At 41.6% G+C, this 20,299-nt stretch overlaps 1 protein-coding gene across 1 annotated transcript; it reads right to left on the bottom strand.

Annotated features, from left to right (window-relative positions):
• Positions 1 to 8,356: 8,356 nt before the first annotated feature.
• dpp7 (dipeptidyl-peptidase 7) lies at positions 8,357 to 20,079 on the bottom strand. Its single transcript, XM_085474342.1, has 13 exons — positions 19,905 to 20,079; positions 15,652 to 15,772; positions 15,433 to 15,572; positions 15,027 to 15,190; positions 14,278 to 14,413; positions 12,598 to 12,679; positions 11,372 to 11,538; positions 10,826 to 10,886; positions 9,998 to 10,116; positions 9,319 to 9,475; positions 8,837 to 8,901; positions 8,689 to 8,759; positions 8,357 to 8,604 (listed from the first exon to the last, which is right to left on the bottom strand). The coding sequence occupies exons 1-13, from the start codon at positions 20,073 to 20,075 to the stop codon at positions 8,493 to 8,495; spliced, it is 1,566 nt and encodes a 521-aa protein (XP_085330468.1). The 5' UTR covers positions 20,076 to 20,079; the 3' UTR covers positions 8,357 to 8,492.
• Between the last annotated feature and the right edge of the window lie 220 nt (positions 20,080 to 20,299).

The raw sequence follows: 20,299 nt of genomic DNA, 5'->3' as shown, positions 1-20,299 counted from the left end.
ACACAGAAAAAAATGAAAACTACTGTGTGTACGTTTCTGCACTGGTAACAGAAATATCAGCCTTTCCGCTGACTAAATTGGTTTACTAAAATGTACAGAAACATACAAAACATTCATAAAACTAAATACGCAGCAAGCCTGAAAAAAGTGGACAATCTTCTATAAAAGTGCCACACCGCCACAGACATTGCTGTTATACAGTGTAGGCCGTAAAAATTTAAACTGTTATATCTCAGAAATTGTAGCAGCACAAACAATAATTTTACCTGCACAAATCTGCACAAACAAAGCAGTAAAAAAGTAGGCCAGTTTGGAGCAGTCTGGGGGGATGGTGACCTTTGAATGATCTATAAAATAAAGTTTACTATTTCAAAAATCAAAGCAGCAGAAACGATCATTTTACCTGCACAAATCTGCACAAACGAAGCACTAACCGCTCCGCCTATTTGCCTTTACTTTTACTTCAAGTTACTTCAAGCTCTGCTTGTTCCTGTACATGCACCAGCACAGACACGTTCATGCGCACTGCCCTCCAGAACCGACTGCTTCGCTCATTCCCGTGCCCTCGCGCCTGTCTTCTCCCAGGATGTGTTTGTGGATGAGCAGAAAAAATGCAGACCTTATTTTAACAGCCCTCACCCATTCATTAGATGTTTCGTGGAGTGATAGGAGAGATTATTATTGAGAAGCAAGTAATCAGAGCTTCACATGTCTATGATTTGGTCAAAAGTGCAACAGCAACACTGAGGTGCAGAGGAGTATTGGTCAGTATAAAGACAGTCATGGCCCGAGTGCTGAAACAGGTTTTAACGTACACGGTAGGGCAGGGCAGTATGGCCAAAAATATTTATCACGATATACATTTGAAAATTTGTGATAACGATATAACTGATGATATAATTGAAATGAGAAAAAATACTTTACAACTCCACAACTTTATTAGTGCAAAAAAAAAAAAAAAAATCCCATCAATGTATTTTCACTTAAACAAGCAGCTGTTTTTTATCTGCATTGAAGTTATATAAATATTTAACAGTGCAAAATGCAAATTCCTCGCTGACAGTTTAACCAAAAGGCATTTCCAGTGGAAACTGGCCGACATATCCTCAGCATAACCATGTAGAATATCCACAAAACTTAAAAAGAGCTTATACACACACAATACGGTAATATTATGTTGAAGCACAGTACGTATCACTCCGCCTACAATAGCCATAACGCTCCGACAATCCATCAAGCGGTGCGGCTTCGTAGCTTTGCAAAGTCGTACTGAAACATTTGACAGATTTTCGAGCGCCGTGCACATAAAATCGTTTCAAGGTCAGTAAACACAACCAGGATTCATACAGAAGGCACACGGGATAATAAGGGGCACTGTCGATTTTTCAGAAAATCAAAGGATTTTAAGTGTGCCTCATTTTCCAAAAAACACGGTAATAACGACGTCCCGCTAGCATGCTCTACCAAAAATAGTGCTTTGTTGTGTATCTGACGGACGAAAGCTAAACCAGTTCCACACCACTGAAGCTGCAGCATTTTTACAAACCAGTTCTGCTTCATCGTTTCATTCAACGAGCCGCTTTCGCCGCCATGCTTTTTCCGACGTGTGCGTATGAAAACAAAGGCACTGCGCATGCACGTTTTACTCATATTCTATCGCCATATTTCATTTTCTTATTGCTGCCTAATATTATAGCGGTATTACCGTGAACGATATATGGCCCAGCCCTAATACACGGGTGTTACAGGCATGGCCCTTTACCCTCTACTGCATGACTTTTTAATTTTTGTGGAAAAAATATTTCACCCTATTTTGGGGCAGATTTAGGGTCCCTAATAATATAACAATCACAAAATTGCCCCCCCCCCCAAACAGATATTGGTTTGTTGCTTCAAGGCAACACTGTGCGACAAGGGTAGTCAAACACCAAGTTATTCTATAATACATAATTATAATAGTACAACAAGGATGAACGAATAAACAAACAACAAATAAACATTGTAAACATTTCACAGAACAATAAAAATACATCCAACGTTGGATCAGGGATCTCTGAGGGATGTCTTGTTCATTCAGCGTGGACCCTCAGGAAGAAGTTGCGGTCGTGGGTGAAGCAGAGGTGCACATTGCATTTGCGGCACATTGCTTTTGGTGGACCATTGCACCCTAACACCCTGCATCGTCCCTTGTACCCAGTCATGATCAGCCAGTGGGCTGTTTGATCCAGGCGGACATCTTGGACTGGAATGGGAGCTGTGCGTCTTTTCTTCCTCTTCTCCTCATATGTGCTAGCAATGGACTGGCTGGGACGACCTCTCTTCTTCTCCAGGCTCTTCCCACACATGCAGAGGCCATCTGCAACGTATGATTTGAAGGTATAGAGCCTCATTTGGTCTTTCTGCTCCATGCCAGTGCCTTCACAGTCTCTTCTGTTGAGCAGCCAGGTGGTAACCATGATCATGTCCAGGAAGTGGACCAGCCGGGGGTACCATTTCTTGGTTCTTACAATGTGAGTGTGTAAACAGATTTGTGTCCCCACAACAATAAGTAATACACGTACACACACACACGTTGCCTTGAGGCAACAAATGAAAATGAACAGGCCTACAATGGCCTACAGCGTCCCGATCGGCTGTAGGCCATTGTCGACCTCCTCCGTGCCCTCCCTACTGTACAGTACAGAATCGCAACATCGATCACTAGCTGTGTGTTTGTAAGCTTTCTCCCCAACAAACACAATAATATTGACAAAACATTTTGCGCCGTCAAAGGTTCTTGCGGTAGCACCCAAAAGGCAGAGGAAGATGCTAACCATCACACAAAAAGTTGGGCTTCTGATTCATTGATTCATTAATGATTCATTAAAGTACTGATATTTCAGAGTTCTGGTTTGCCCCAGTAAAAATTCTAGTGTTAGGTTTAGAAGGCAAATCTTCCAGTTAGGTGCCGCTTGTATTTTAAACTCCTTGGTTAGTTTTAGGGATTAAAATCTTAATTTTGAATCAAAATATACACATAAATTCTATCCTGTTCAATTTTTTCCAATATATAAAATAATATCTTATTTAAAGTTTAAAGACACATCATCAGTCATGGACCGTGGATTCATTGGGTGTTTCGGCGCCCTCATCCAAGGAAGCCATTTGTTTGAACCCCCAGTGTTTGTAATCAGAAGACTAAAAAAATTATGAAAAAAAAGGTTTTATTTTGTAGATATCACATGCCCACTGCAGAGGACGTTGGAAGGCCAAACATGTAAAACTGAACTTCAATGGCAAACAGTTGCTTCCCCCCAAAAAAGAGGTAAACCTAAGAACAAGTTTAACATCCACAGACCAGAATCACTTTTGATTAGTTCTTTTGTTTGGAGTGATACTTCAAAAAGCAATCCCCCTTCTTGGAAACCAGAGGAATACCTTGCACTTTGTGCACATCATGTTTTGCTTCTGGAGTTGGATCTGCAACATCTTGATAGATGTGTTTCATCCACCTTCTCTGGAAGGTGGATGGCACCATAGTATATCAGAGCTTCGTTTAGCTGTTGTTTCCACTTTTGATGTGGGGGAGTATACTCATCTTCACTGTCACTTGCACTTCCTGCTTGAGCCTGAGTAATCAACTCTTCACCAGGGAGCAGCTTGAAGTCAAGGAACTTCAATGGTTTCTTCCCCCGAAACTGCAAGTCACTGCTATACTGAAGCCACGTGTTGGTGATTGCCAGACCATAAAAGTGGAGAACTGCACATACTGTCCATTTCCGAGTGCGAGGGCCATCCTGTAGAAACTCAACATTAGGTCAACAAGGTCCACATCACCCATGTTGGTATTGTACTCAGCAGTTGCCAGTGGCCTTGGCACCTGGACAAACATGTGTCCTGAGGTTCAATGCCATAGCACAGGACGCCATGACAACTGGCTTGGTGTCCAACCACTTAATGACAACAAGTTCAGGAGGTATTGTTTTAAACTCATGGTGTACTTTGAATTCCTGCTCCACAGTGGACGCCAACTGGACTGTTCAGCTTGATCTGACTCCTCAGTATCTGCATGCCCTGCCTGAATTTCATCCTCAGAGCTCCCTGAATCATCTTCCTCTGCTTCCGGCTAAAACATGCACGCTGATCTTCTTCATCAGACAACTCAAGATCTGAGTTTCCCTCAACAATATGCAATAAAATTATTTTTGCTTCTGAAGAAAACTCCCTTTCTGGTCATTTGAAAAAACAGAACAAAATGGAGGAAAGGACTACAAATGTCCACTACAGAGGACATTTTCTAAACACTTCATTACTATACTAAAATAAAGTTCAAATTAGGCATACTATGTTTTAATGTGTTATTATAAGACTTATCTAAATCATTTTTGGATTGGTGCTGCGGCCGCAGTTGCTGCCAAAAAGCCACCAAAGGCAGATTACAGTGTAAACGCTGTCTCCAGGTGGAAAACAGGAGCAGTGACACACCTGCTGCTCTCAGTCCTGCAGGTATCAGGCCTGTGATGTTCTCCTTTATCTTACAGTGGACATAAATTATTTTTTGGAGTGTTACAAATAATTTGTGTGACTCTTATCTGATGCAGAACAGCTGATTGTTCTGTAAATAGTTTGAAATGGTTATAAAAAAAACGCACCTTGGCTGCATTTTTAGATAAATAACTACATATAACTTTGTTGTTTGCAAAACTTGTCCTCAGTTTCTAACTCAGTAACTTTTTTGAAGAAGTAACTAATAACTATAATTACTTTTACTAATTATAAATTATACTCGTTACTAAGTAACTTGCCCAGCATTGGTCATTATATACTGTATTCTGCAGACAGAGTTGCAGGACTCTCCCAGACCACAGCAGGACCTTCACACAGACTCATAATAAAGTCTGAGCTTTATTTTTTAAAAAAGTTTGTTTTCAAAATTGGAGTTCGAGTTATTTTTACTTCCAATAGTGTTAACAGACTATACAGGACTATACAGCTGGGGTAGTCACCCGCTGCGACCCTGAACTGGATACATTGTATTTCAGTTGGGTGATCATTTACAAACTGAAATGATCGAATCAAAATGTAAGTAATGACCAGTTAGAAAAATGAAAAAACAGACATAAGGAGTAATGAACTGTGTTAACCCAACATACAGTGATGTATGTACAACAACATGTAGTCTGAAAAACAGCAGTCCTGTCAAGTTTGCAGATATATCAGTAGAAGACAATCTTACATAGAAGAAACTGTTAAAGTCTCATTTTCAGTTAGTTGATGTATGATCATTTATTCACACATTTTCTTAACTGCTTGTCCAGTTCAGGGTCACAGTGGGGCTGGAGCTAAATAAATAAATAAACCTTTCCTAAAGTTAACAACAAATCTGCATCCATGTGCATTATTGTCCCCAGGATGAGAAGATCCAATGATCAAACTGTGGAAGTAGCTGAGTACATCTTATGTAAGTGATTAACAGTATCTTCATTTGTTCTGCTAGTTAAAATACATTATTAAATGTTCCTCACGTGTCCAGTTGAATGTTATTCTAGTGACTCTCATGGCCATTTGCAGTAATGAACATATTTTTCATGGTCATCCAGCTATTTAGTATATTCACCATCTGCTATTTATATTTTGATGATGTAAGACCAGATGCCTGTTATCATATTACATAAGCATTCATCACATAACAATCATATGCTGTACAGTACAGTCCTTCTCCTGACACAGGAGAGGGGTAACTATGGGTGTTCGGCCTCATTACACAACACGTTCAAGCAGCAGGTTGGAAATAAAATTACTAAATCATCTTTTTTTGTTGCTCATTGTCTTCCAACCAACCAACCAACCAACCAAACAGTCCAACCAACAGACAAAACTGATGGAATTCAGAAGAAGTCGGGGAAGAAATATTTAGGCCGTGTACTGAAGTATTTTTTCTTGTTCTTATAAGACATTTGTCGTAACAACTCAGTTTTTGGTTTTGCCTAATTAGAGGTTACAGTCTAAGAGGTCTGCTGTTGATGTGCATCACAAACAGAAAAGTTCACTTGTTTGATTTTTTTTACAATTACAAATTGTAAAAATGATGACCCTAAACAGCTTTTATAGGTTTGATATTATTTCTAAGTACTTCCAAGTACACCCCTGCTGATCCAGCTGCACTGGCTCCACTTTCAGATTATGACCTTTGACATTTAGAGCTCTGCAAGCACCAACATACATCAGAGATCTTTTATCATCCCCAACAGGTCCCTGAGGTCACGTGATCAGGGCTTGCTGGTTGTGTATCATACAAGGCTGTGGTCGCTTTAAAAAAAACAAACAGCTAAAAACTCATCTTTTTAAACTGACTTTTTGTGTTAATGTTTTAGCTTCTGTGAAGCACTTTGTGATGTTTATCTTGAAAGGTGCTATACAAATAACGTTTTACTTAATTTGATTAGATATATAATGTAAAGTTCACAATTCTCTTAACAAATAAAACTGTAATAGCAAACATGAATAGCTGTGCTTCTGAGACATGAACGTTTGTAAGAATATTCAAATGTCTTAATATTTAGACAGTGAAACATTTTTAGGCTGAAACTGTAATATTCACCCTGAGGTGATGGGCAACAGAAAGTAAACCTATATTTTAGAACAATATTCAACTAATGTCTTTAACCTGTGCAACGTGTGGAGGATGTGTGCACAATCACCTCATTCACTGCAGTAAACATTCGCTGCTAGCTAACGTGACTCTGTCTCCATGGTTACGTCTACATTATTAACTATGTAAACAGCTTCCAAAAGATACCGCCATAGCTCTCTGCAGATGTAAGTTTTACTATTTGCAAATCATTTAATATTTTTGTTAGTTATGAAGACCGAATATGTTTTTAAGGTTATGATAGGTGGTTTTTGGGTGGACTTAACACGTCAGAAGTGTAGACAATTGGCACATCACTGACCCCCCTCAGAGACATTTATACTGGCAGACTTCAGCAGAAATCCTGTATCATCATCGAGGTTCCCTCAAACCCTGGACACTCACTTTTCCCCCCTTCCCGCTGGTAAACGCTACAGATCAATCAATTCAATTTTATTTATATAGCGCCAAATCACAACAACAGTCCCCTCAGGGCGCTTTATATTGTACAGTAGATCGTACAATAATAGATACAGAGAGAAACCCAACAATCATATGACCCCCTATGAGCAAGCACTTTGGCGACAGTGGGAAGGAAAAACTCCCTTTTAACAGGAAGAAACCTCCAGCAGAACCAGGCTCAGGGAGGGGCGGCCATCTGCTGTGATTGGTTGGGGTGAGAGAAGGATGACAGGATAAAGACATGCTGTGGAAGAGAGACAGAGGTTAATAACAGATATGATTCAATGCAGAGAGGTCTGTTAACACATAGTGAGTGAGAAAGGTGACTGGAAAGGAAAAACTCAATGCATCATGGGAATCAGGTCAAGACAAACAGACTCAATAGAAGCTTCGACCCACAGCCTGTCAAACATGCCCCACCTCCACCCTGACTGAAGATTAACTGTGCTGTTAACACTCATGGACACTTGCACTGTATTTATTTATAAACAGTATTTGTTACAGTTTAATACAACCAACATTCCTACCTTTATTTATATGACTGTACAGTAGCAACCAGTGTTTGTTTGTGTGTGTGTGTGTGTACACACACACGCACGTGTATATAACTTATAACAAATCTTTTTTGTGTAGATATGTTGCTATGTATGAATCTGAATGTAAATCTACATGCTGCCAACGGAGAGATGACAAACTGTTTCACTGTTCTTGTAACAGTGACAATAAAGGATCTATTCTATTCTATTTAGTTCAACTATGAGTGCTCAGACTAGAAAACTCAGTGAATTTCTTATGAATTTCTATTTCTCTTGCAGTCTGCTGGTCTTTGTCATATCAATTGTTTATTTCAATGAGTGTCTCAGATACAGTCACACTCAGCACTCTTGTTATTTTAGCCTGAATGTTTTTCAAACATTTATTTTTAACTGAACTTTACTCCCATGTAAACACTTTGAAAAGCTTCAAGTCTTCCAGCTTCCTCTTTGGACCTCAGACAAAATTATCTTTAACTTTCACAGTCAGCCTTCTTGTTTCTTGCCTTAGAGGTGCAGCTTCTGTCTTACCGTATCGTCACCAGTTCACTGCTTTTGCTTCTTCACCTGGAGGTAAATGTGTTCGCCGTTCAGAGAAATGGGGGCGGGGCAGTATGCAGATGTATGCAGATGTGTGCAGATGTGTGCAGATTCCAAAACACTGCTGGTTTGGAATGATCCTGATTTACTAACATATGCATTGAAAAAAGTACAAATTTAAAATGAAATTACAATGAATACATTTACAAACTGGTGTTTCATTTTTACATTTCACTTTATTTATTTCAATATTTTTAAAAATAAATTTATTTAACATTGAACAGTCTCAAAAAGCTGCAGTCTGATTCTTCTGTAACTGCAGTTCGAATATTCTTGTGTGAACGTGCTCAAACAAACTTTTGTAATCTGGTCCTCTCCATCTTCACCCAATGTGCAATCAGGTCTGCTTCTGTCTTCCTGGCACTAATCACTGACACTGGATCAGCCTCATTAGAACCCCTGCAGAAAACCATATGAAGCAATTGCACATTTTTGGGAGGTTTGAGGAGTTTCTATAAAAAGTGAAAAATGCTCTTGCTGTACCTCAGGTCCAGATGATGGGCTCCTCCAGATATGTTGAGTGCTATCAGTGAGTCACTCAGGGATGTGCGCACCTAAAGCACAAAGAGCTAAGTAACACACATGAAACAGAAGCTTTACTGAATTATAGCTAATTGGTTGACACACTTACCCCTCCGTTGGCCCATGGGTCCAGGTCTCCATTGGAGAAAATAATGTTGCTGGCTGTGGAGAGAGCTGCACACACGAGACTTCATTAGAAACACTAACCGAGAGACAAATGTATTCAAACTTTATGGCAACAAGAAGTTTTTCGTCGTACTTCTTGTTTCACTTTATACAACATGGCTCATTCACACGAGCACTTCTATCTAATGTTAACGTACATTCATACTTTGGCATGCAGCCTGGGATCAAACCACCAGTTCTCTAATTAGGGGACGACCTGCTTGACCTCCTGAACTACAAGCCAGCCCAGCAGAACTGGTGAAATGTCTGTGCTGCAGGCAGGCATGTAGAAAAGCGCGATATAAGACACAGTCCATTTACTATGTAGTTTGTGGCTCTAATCAACAAACCATTTCCTTTATTGAGCCACGTGCAATATAACTTCTAAATGTCAGTCTCATCAGTCTGTTGGTCTTCAGCTCTCACCGTCACCCCAAAACTGGATGTTGAGCCAACCCGGTCGTGGAACCACACCCCAGCGTTTGGAGCAGTACAGCCTGCGGTCTTCCTCAGTGAAAGGCATCGGAGGAAACATGTCCGTCACATTGTTGCTCTCGTAACATAGCTCGATCTCCGTGCATGCCTGCAACGACACAGACGCAGGTTCATCAACATCAGAAAGGATAATATCCAGTTACTCACAGTTAAAATGATCTAAATCTAACTTTCCAAAGCACTGTAGTACTGCCTCGGGGCTTCTTCTGCTCTGTTATCGGTATCAACAATTCCACAAATTGTGTCTTTTAAGATCCATGTTTACATGATTCAAACCCATGTCTACTAATCTACTGTTCCACCCCTGGATTCACATCTGGAGCCAGATCCAAACATCTCTGTGCAGAGTCACTAAAACTGGACTCACCAAAGCACAAAGATAAATCTGAATCATTTTATGAATGGGGAAAGGCAAAAAATGCACATGTTTAATCAGAGGAGACTGGTGACTGGGATAACTTTCACTTTAGTGCTCTGGAAGCAACAGGAGGAGACGAGGTCGGCGAAACATACTACGACTGTGGCATCCCTGAAAATACCCATTCTGCCACAGTGGATCAGTAATGTCACACATGTGGTATTACTAATTCACCAGTGGGTGTTGGAGTACCTGGTAGTCCCAGGCCAGGCTGTCGAAGCCCAGCCCACACCCAGTGGGATCAGCACACTCCAAATACAGGCTGTACAGGTCAAAACAGGGCAGAATCCCGGTGGCGTTGTATACGATCGCTGAAAGATGAAAGAGACATACAGACGTGTTATTAACCTTCGGAGCGAGAGAGAGAAAACGCAAAAGCCCAACATTGTTAAAAGTACCAAAGGTCCACACCGAAGGCCTCATTAAGTGACATAAAGGTTTATATACAACAGTGATCAAATAAAATATTAACACAAGGAATTTGAAGAACTAATCATACAGTGGTGCAAACGTCATTAGTGAAAACCAGCAGCAAGGTTTGGTACAGTTTATAGAGAACGGTCTGAATTATTTACTGAAAACAAAAAGTGTCACATGGAGTGGGTGTAACGGGTGGTCCATGATGGACAGCAGTTCACTCGTGAACTTCTCAGACACCTCCAGATCCTGGACCACGATGCTTCTAGCCTGCCCCCTAGACTCAGGCCTCTCCACCACATCATCAGCAAACCTGAAGCTTAGGTACAGTTAAGCGAGCCAGTCTAAAGCAGGCTGCAGTGAGAAGAGGTGTTTGAACAATGGTTACATAATAGTGCAAGTTATTTAAGGGTTGGTTGTGCGTGACGCGGTCATTACAATCACCAGCCAATCAGGATGGGCAGAAATACGCAGGGAGGGGAATCCCATAGAGACACATGGAAATGAATGTCGGGAGTGAGAAGTGCTACTTCCTTGTTGTCCCTATGCTCTGTCCTAGCTGTGCTGTTTAAACAAAGTTTTGATCATCACTGAAAGTCTCACCTGCAGTGTCTCTGAGGTTACCCAGCAGGTCCGATCCTCCCAGCATGGTTTCACAGGCTACCTGGAAGACAAAGCTGTGTCACCTTTGTCTGGGGGGCTTCATGCTGGTGTTAAGTTGTTCACAATGATCACCTTTACTCTATAATAAAACATTTCTAGGAGTGAGCTCTTCCATTATCATGCTCCCTGATATCAATGAAATGTGTTGGGGAGGGTATCCAAGGCTCGACCAGCCTCAAGCACGGCTTATCATTTAAATAACACAAAATCTAATGACATGAAGCAGACGGCCTCATTGCATCTTATTATAACACTATGGCTTCTGTTGGTGTGGCATCCTTTGTAAATGTGTTTATACTTTAATGAAATCTGTCATCGGCCCTCAGAGAGGTCTTCTCCAACCGGTAGCCCTGACCAGTAACCGTATCCTTGCTAGTGAAAGACTTATTATGGTCTCGGATTTCTCTGTAACACAGTGTTATTTATAGCATTCTGTCAAATTATAGTCTGGAAAAGACGCCACACGTCCTTCTTCAGCCTGTGTACCTTGACAGGATTGGCAGGCATGTTCCCCATGAAGTGAGTACTGTAAGGGTAGTCCAGCATGGCCATCAGGGTGAAGGCATTCCTTAGAAAACCATTCAGCTGGTGGATGTCCTGGGCAGATGATAGAGGCTTGCACAGGGCAAACGCTGATTGAATGTGACGATACTCTGGCGACAACAACAGAGAGTTTTTCATTATCAGTTACTTTACTTTTTATTACAGGACTTTCCAACTACAAGTAGCACCACATATTCTTTATCAGAAGTCCTCGACAAAGAGAAAATAAACCTTTTGTGCGATGTGCTGCTATCCGGTTGTTCAGTGATGACGCGACGAATCCTACTTCCGGGTCTAAAGTAGTCTGCGTTTAATATGGCTTTTGTGTTGTTAACATGTTTAATGTTATGTATTTTCTTCTATTTGATCTCAAAAAGCTCCTAAAACAGTCAGTGATCCCTGTTGACCTCCCTCGGCTTTTATTACCGCTAATCATTTATTTAAGCTCAGTTTTTAAAACCTTAGGATGCAACTACAGCCCAGCCCATGCAGCAGTATATGAATGACTAACCTCGTATTGTGGATGGATTATCTCAGTTGTTCTCCTGGCTGAAGTTTGGTCCTTTTACAGCATCCTGCCATGCGATTACATTTGTTTCTGACCACCGAGAACACTCACGTTAACTTTTATCGAGTGGAAAAAAAGTTAGCTTGTTTATATTATGCTAACATAGCTGTGTCGCTAGCGGTCACGTAGCACATCATTATATACCAGCTAGCCCAACTTCAGTAACCCTACAAGCGTCACTGCTGTTTAGTTTTCTGTCTTCATTTATGTTGGAAGTGATAACAGAGCTGTACGTTTTAATTTGTTTCCAAAACCCCGCAGTCAGGACATGCTATATTGTATTTAGATAGAAGCTAGCGAGCTAACTTCCTGCTAACTTCTAACTCCGTTAAATGTCATAAATTCCGTTTTCATGGATGCCTGGATGTTAAACTCAATTGTTACACCTGGTAGAGCAGAACGCTGATCATTTTATTAAAGATGAAAGACTTTAGACAGTTTTTCAACTCTCAGTAATGCCACAGTGATCGTTTGATATATGGACCTGCAGCGGAGTTTAGGCCCAGACACGGCTAGTGACGTCAGACTGAACAACCGGATAGCAACACTGCGTCACTGAATATTTAAATAGCAGTTCAAATTAAAGCCATCTTTTCATTACCCTGCGATTCAGCCAGTTCTTTCAGCTGATGAAAAGCTCCTCTCACAGCATCTGTGCAGTCAGAGGAAACACTCTCAAAGTCCTGGAGCCAAAGAAAGATCAGTTTGACGGTTACTGCAACGCTATGGTAGGAAAACACTTTCATTTCAGTAGCATGGCAACGCTGAGGAGCCAAAGAAAACTGACACAGGGTTGAAAGTTCCTGCAGGACATGGTTTCCATTATTAACATGCATCCCCTAGCTGATGGTCATGAGAGCACATAATCATTATGTACAGTCCTGATCAAAGGGCCGCACCTCCACAAACCACGTAAACCCCAAACACAGAAATCAAACATGAACCCAGTAATGAGTGCACCGTTATTATTGATCACTTCAATGCTTGATGCGAGCGTTTCCATGAGGTGAGTGGGAAAATTTCTCCAAGTGGTGAAGACGGTTGCATGAAGGGCATCTACTGCCTGGAACTGTTTTTGTAAACTTTGCCATCCATCCACAAAGGATCTCAGTTGGATTTAGATCAGGGGAACACGCAGGATGGTCCAACAGAGGGATGTTATCCTCCTGGGAGAAGTCCTTTGTCCTACGGGCATTGTGTGCTGTAGCATCATCCTGTTGAAAAACCAAGTCGTTACCACACAGATGAGGGCCCTCGGTCATGAGGGATGCTCTCTGCAACATCTGGACTCAGCCAGCGTTTGACGCCCCTGCACCTCCTTGTTCCACTGAATGAAAAGCACCCCAGACCATTATGGCGCCCCCTCCACTGTGGCGCATAGAAAACACCTCAGGTGGGATCTGCTTGTCATGCTGATAACATTGGAAACCATCAAGGTTACATTTGTCCTCCTCAGAGACTAAAACTTTCTTGTCAGTCTACAATCAAGACGTTTCCTTGTGAATAACTACCGAAGGTTAGGAGGTCCAAGAGTTTTAGCAGAACTACTGTGTGTATTGCAGTCTGCACACTTCAGACATGACAGATCCACAGTGATCTGCAAATGTACGTGGAGGCTTGCCTGTAAATCAGGGGTTCTTTAGCCCCGAGGTCACTCAGCAAGTACCACCAGGTGGCATATTACTCAGTCTTCACAATACAACACAAACTGTGCTTCTCCTTTCTTTGTCAGCTTTATTACTGAAACACAATGAACTCGATGCCAGCTCCAACATCCGAGGAAAATGCAATGGTTACTATAGAGCCTGGGATGAGTTTCAGTCAGCGCATTGTTCATATAAGTAAATAATGGAAGCAACACAGGTTCCTTTTGATTAAACCCAATAATCAAGTATCAGAGCAGAAGTGCAGTGATTCTGACTCTGCAATCTCTTCTTCTTTAATCCTGGCTCATTCTGTCCAACCCAGTAAGACCATAACGCATTAAAACAGCAACAACAACACGAAAACACTGCATGTCAGCAAACGTCCTCAGCTGAGGAAGTGCAGTGGGCAGGATAATCCTCGTGTGAAGCTTATACATGAAGTAAATACATGGGCTCACTTCCTTTTTCAACAACAACACTGGGCCTGTTTAAAAGCTCTGTTTGGTTGGTTTGTCCATACTTGCAGCTTAGTTAAAGATCACTTTAAAGTGGGTGGATACAGAAAAGTCTTTCCATGTTTGCCTCTCAATCATACAGCGTCACGAGCTGGGAGAGAAGGAAAGGAAGCAACTTACACTCGCAACATCTCGGAAAAACTGCCTGGAGTCTCCCAGGCCAGCAGTGGACAGGATGGGGGCGCTGGCGGCCAGAGCTCCAGCCACTATGTTTGGATATTTGAGTCTCATATAAACTGACAACATCCCACCATAACTGCAGGAGCAGATACAATAAACAACAGATCAGCATATATCATAAAGAAGACTCACACATGCCAGAATTGTAAATACCTGTGTGTTTAAACTTGTCAACTTATTATTCGTTTATCATTTTACACTTCAGGAACACACAGAGGTTACTGAAGCTTGCACTCTGCGGCTCCTGTTAGATCTGGTGTCTGATTCCCAAACACTATTTATCCTGGAAATGTCTTTTAGTAACCTTACACTGTCAGAACAGAGAAGCTTGTTTCATTGCAGGCTGCTGCTTTAGTTCAGTGCGTGAGCAGCTGGGTTCAAGCCTGACCCTTGACCTTTGCTGCATGTCTTAACCACATTTCCTGTCCATCTCTACTTAATATCCAATTTAAAAAATTATTTCAAGAATGAGTAAAAATCTAATTAAAGCAAGTTATTAGAAATTGGAATCAAACGTTGTTATGTCTAGGGGCAGGACATAAACATTCATTTAAACCGGCTTTAACAGGCTTTGTTGATATGCCCAAATATTAAAGTAAAGAAATAAATACCTACAGTGTAAAGCACAGCTAAAGGCAAGTCACACAAGCAGAGAACAATGATGTCGGTGTGAGTTAGGGGCATCGTACCTGCCACCGAACACGATGACTGGACAGTCTGTGGCTCCCAGCTGCTGTTTCAGCTCAGTGATCATGATGGCGTAGTCAGCCAGGGCTTGCTCCACCGTCAGCAGGCTGATCTGAGGTATGTTGAAGGAGTCTTTCTCAAATGGTAGCGATTTGCCGTAGTACCTCTGTTAGACAGAAACAAGCAAACAAGAAGTTCAAGCTTTAAGCAACAATCAGAAGACGGGCAGCCACGGTCCAGCTGCTGCAGCTCACAGGTCCAGCATGAGGACGTCCTCCTACATCCTCATGCTTTACTCTAGCTTCAGCTTTACTCTACTTGCCTTTTTGTTACACGAGGTGCAAATAGTCTTGAGCCACTAATAGACTGGTCACAAACACTGTCTGAGTTGTAAAAGAATCTTCTTACATGCTCAGCAAATATGACCAGCGCCCTCTGCTGTGCAGCCAGCTCTGTGATGAATCCAGAATTCAGGGCAAATTCCCAGATGTCTCCTTCATTGCCAGTGTAGAAGAAGATGGGTCCAAAGCCTTTTTCCCAGTACTGATCTAAGAGGACAGGAGAGACCGATATTACGGATCACTTGCTGCTGAATGTCTTATATTATTAACAGGGAACTACATTCACCTGTGATCAGGTAGCGCTGATTAAATGTCCCATTTCCCATACTGTTGAAGTTGAAGTGATCCAGAGTCTGAGTGAAAAACTTCTCTGTGAACCGTGGATCTGCGTCATGATGCTGTCGTGACTAGAAAAAGGAATGAAATGCATAAAGATCAAGACTTTAAACAGGAGTGTCATTTTACATTGTGAATTATTGTTACTGGTTTGTGCACAAACTGGTAACTTTTTTCCTCAATCAGGCATTTAATGGTCATTTCAAATCCATGTCTGATATCTGTAGTATGGAAACCATCTAGATAGAAAATGGGTATTCTCACCAGTGACAACTATAACAATAATAATAATAATAATAATAATAATAATAATAATAATAATAATAATGGATTGCATTTATATAGCACTTTTCGAGACCCTCAAAGCGCTTTACAACACCACTATTCAGTCACTCTCACATTCACACACTGGTGGAGGCAGCTACAGGTGTAGCCACAGCTGCCCTGGCGCACTGACAGAAGTGAGGCTGCCATATCGCACCATCGGCCCCTCTGGCCAACACCAGCAGGCGGGAGGTGAAGCGTCTTGCCCAAGGACACAACGACCAAGACTGTCCGAGCCGGGGCTCGAACCGGCAACCTTCCAATCACAAGACGAACTGCCAACTCTTGAGCCACGATCGAATATCTGAATAATTTTCAGATATTTGAATTATTAAATGAAAACTTACAACAGTTATAATTGGGAACTGAGAAGCATATAAACCTGTAGGCTCCAGTCCACACACCACAAACAAATCCCTGTTGAAGCTCAAGCTCTGCTGGGCCGAAGTCAACAAAACACTCAGCTTTATCACTCTGGGCTCTTGGCGTTCCCAACGTTCCCATGTTGTCTGTAGAGTATAACCCAGCTGTCCTGGGATGGAGCCTCCACTTTACCATTGCGCCTCATCCTTTAAAAGTAATGTGCATGTGCACGATGTATACTGCTGCTATTCTCCTCCTCTGACACACAAACAGAAATCAACTGATTTCACAAAAACCAATAAGTGGGATCAATAAGAAATCCAAGGAACTGGTTCTTGGTTCCCATCCCTAGTTTTAATGGAGTTAAACTATTTAATGATAAAATATCAGTAGTTGTAATTGAATTACAGATATCTACAACAGACACTTACATTGGTGAGAATAACAAAAATTAAGAACCAACTACTGAGAAATTAAGAGTTTTTATTTAATCATGAATATCTTTCCTTGGAAATTTGCTGTGGGCACAAATCCAATTATTGGCATTAGTAAATCCATGTTTGCCCACTATTTCCTGTGGAAAAATAAACCAGGTCTGCTAAAAACCATCGTAGTGTGACTTTCGCCCTTCTTCAAATCTGTGAACACTCAGAGAATTTCATGTTTAACTGCAGAACCAAAACATAGCAGGGGAAGTAATTATTGCTGACTCTGCAACATTGCTCAGTTACAAAAAATAAAGTCTCTAATTTTTTATGGTAGTTTCATTATAAGAGAGACAGACAGAAAAACACATCACATAAGCAACACCAGCTGATTGTGTTCATCTGGACGTTTCGTCATCATCAGCTGACGTCTTCAGTCTCAGCTGACTGCAGGTTTCCAACCTTATAAACAGGACGTTTGCACAGTGACTGAAACGAGCAGCAGTGAATGAACACTGGGCTGGGAGGTCAGCTTATGATCATTCATAATTTGGGTGTTGGTCTTCCCGAGTTTTTATATGACAGAGTCAATCACAGAGTCAATCTAAAGCAAAAATATTGCCATGAATTATTGTAACGGTGCAGGTCGCTCAGCACGAAATAAACGATGGAGCATGAAATGACGTTTTAATATTTGACCGCACAGCTTTAGCAATTCATCTCCAACCATGAAAATCAGCGCCTGAGCAAACTTACAACATCAGGTGTTCACCTGATTTTCCGGCTGTAGTTTAAAAACGCGCTTTACATGAACACAGACCGAGCAGCCAGTTAGGCTAACTGGATCACGAGACTCTGGCCGGTGTTCCAGATCAACTGGCGTTTAGATCAACTGGCGTTGGTCGAACAGATGTGTGGCAGTCTTGCGTTTCAGGAGCTGCTACCGACAAACCAGCAAAAAAACGCCAAATGTGTCACCTGTGACACTTGTGAGGTTGTCTCAAACACACTCCGTCAGTCTTGATGCTGTTGAACAACAAAATGTTTAAAAATGTGGCGAGTTTACCTGGTGATATCCTCATGCGTGACGCGATCGCGAAAACAGCAAACAAGTAACACCACGCCGTTGTTGTTCACAGGACAGCAAGAGTAAACGATCGGGAGACTCTTGTCGTCGTTATCGTTCCCCTTGCACGGTTTATTTCTCCGAATTCAGCGTTTTTGCTTCACAACTACAGCGAGCAGTTTACTTTGTGCACTAACATGGAGTCGAGTCAACCAGCGCCACCTCTGGCCAAGTGCCACAGCCTACAGCCAGATCAACCTGTGACACACATCTGCACCACGTTTGAATTCGTGTCATGCACATTTGTACATTTCAATTGTGTCTGTTTGTGCGTCATGCAAATAAACCTTTGAAATGAATGAAATGATATCATGTATTTATTATCAGCCTACATTTGTACAAAATGCCAAATGACATACACATAAGAATCACCATCCTGATATCAACACTTTTGCCCATACGAAAAATGTCGTGAACACACTAATATTTCACCAGTGTTGTAACATCACATGTCGTTAGCGTAGTCTGTCTGTGTCTGCCCTCTGCAAACAAACATGTTAGAGTTGGTTGTGATATACAGTCTGCATAAGTGTGGTCAATCTAATAAACATTTATAAGGAGATGGCAGTTACTGTGAATGTACAGCAGTTACACAGTGATTAGTAATAAACAGTCAGACAATGACTCTGACAATCTCATTCAATCTTGCAGATTGCACCTTCTGTGGAAAGTGGTACCACACGGTGTGTGTGGACTTCCCCTGTGCAGAAGGCGACTACAAATGTTGTGGGTGCTAAATAAACAGAAACAAATGATCCCTGTTGTCTTTGCTTACTGATTGTTTTCAGTGTTGACAATCCACATTGCTGGCATTGCATCTTTCAACATGTTTGTGGGTAGATTTGGATGTACCAGGGGTAAGTGCAGCCACTCAGCCTCTACTCAATGTGATCATAGCAGCAGGTGCAGATGTGTCACAAGTTAATCTAGTAGTGGCCTATGGTCATGTGTTAGTGGTGGGAACAGTCATATCCACTCACTCTCACTGGCTGTTTATTACTAATCACTGTGTAACTGCTGTGAATTCACAGAAACTGCCGTCTCCTTACAAATCTTCATTGGATTAACCACACTTATACAGACTGTATATAACTCCAGCCATGTTGATGAATTGCCTATATTGGCTGGAAATATTCATTTCCAGGGAAAAGACACAGGCAGACGATGCTTACAGGATGTGATGTGACAACACTAATGAAATATTGATGTGTCATATTTGTCCAAGGTGTATTTCATTGTTATGGAAAAAGAGAATATCAAAATCATGATGACCAATTGGAGTGGTGATTTCTATGACTTTGTGTATATAATTTGGAATTTTGTACAAATGTAGGCCAATAAGGAATATATGATATCATTTCATTCTTTCCAAAGGTTTATTTGCATGACGCACAAACAGAGACAATTGAAAGGTACAAATGTGCATGACACGAATTCAAACGTGGTGCAGATGTGTGTCACAGGTTGATCTGGCTGTAGGCTGTGGCACTTGGCCAGAGGTGGCGCTGGTTGACTCGACTCCATGTTAGTGCACAAAGTAAACTGCACGCTGTAGTTGTGAAGCAAAAACGCTGAATTCGGAGAAATAAACCGTGCGAGGGGGACGATAACGACGACAAGAGTCTCCCGATCGTTTACTCTTGCTGTCCCGTGAACAACAACGGCGTGGTGTTACTTGTTTGCTGTTTTCGCGATCGCGTGGCGCACGAGGATATCACCAGGTAAACTCGCCACATTTTTAAACATTTTGTTGTTCAACAGCATCAAGACTGACGGAGTGTGTTTGAGACAACCTCACAAGTGTCACAGATGACACATTTGGCTTTTTTTTTTGCTGGTTTGTCGGTAGCAGCTCCTGAAACGCAAGACTGCCACACATCTGTTCGACCAACGCCAGTTGATCTAAACGCCAGTTGATCTGGAACACCGGAAGTAAGGCATGATGAAAACATTGTGTCACGTTACCTGCAAATACGTGTGCGGCAGACTGTGCAGCACGTCAACACACAAGACGAGCGCCACGGAGGACAAAATGAATCTCATGTCCACGGATGTCACCAAAATCACGTCACAGTACAACTGGCCAGAAAGTCCTTTAGTTTTTAAATTCCCGACTACGCCTGCGTCGCACGTCATATGATCCAACGTCGCAGTGATGTGTTTAAGTGCCTTCTTGAATAAGTCGGAATTTCCAGGTTCACAGTCCCGTACCCGAGTACGCGGAAACAAATCTCCGAGAATACGTTTGTTCTTTGTAGAAGTAACATGACAAGATTTAACACATATAAAAACACTCTCAAAATACTCTAAATACCCTTCTACTCTAGTCAGTATCTGCATTAAAATTACCTGACAGCAAA

Source organism: Copadichromis virginalis, linkage group LG12, assembly GCF_057382275.1.
Source record: "Copadichromis virginalis isolate Kocher_CV1m ecotype Utaka linkage group LG12, C_Virginalis_male_GT1.1, whole genome shotgun sequence".
NCBI classification, from domain to species: domain Eukaryota; kingdom Metazoa; phylum Chordata; class Actinopteri; order Cichliformes; family Cichlidae; genus Copadichromis; species Copadichromis virginalis.
The sequence above is the reverse complement of the archived record's forward strand: the minus strand, read 5'-3'. Positions and strand labels throughout refer to the sequence as shown.

What these genes read in the sequence shown, in the direction of transcription:
- dpp7 (XM_085474342.1), bottom strand. Translation starts at nt 20,075, where the DNA reads ATGACGTGCGACGCAGGCGTAGTCGGGAATTTAAAAACTAAAGGACTT. An exon ending in TTTTCCGAGATGTTGCGAGT is followed by an intron (nt 12,680 to 14,277) that starts GTAAGTTGCTTC and finishes CTTTGGCTCCAG; the next exon opens with GACTTTGAGAGTGTTTCCTC. An exon ending in ACCCATGGGCCAACGGAGGG is followed by an intron (nt 8,760 to 8,836) that starts GTAAGTGTGTCA and finishes TTTGTGCTTTAG; the next exon opens with GTGCGCACATCCCTGAGTGA.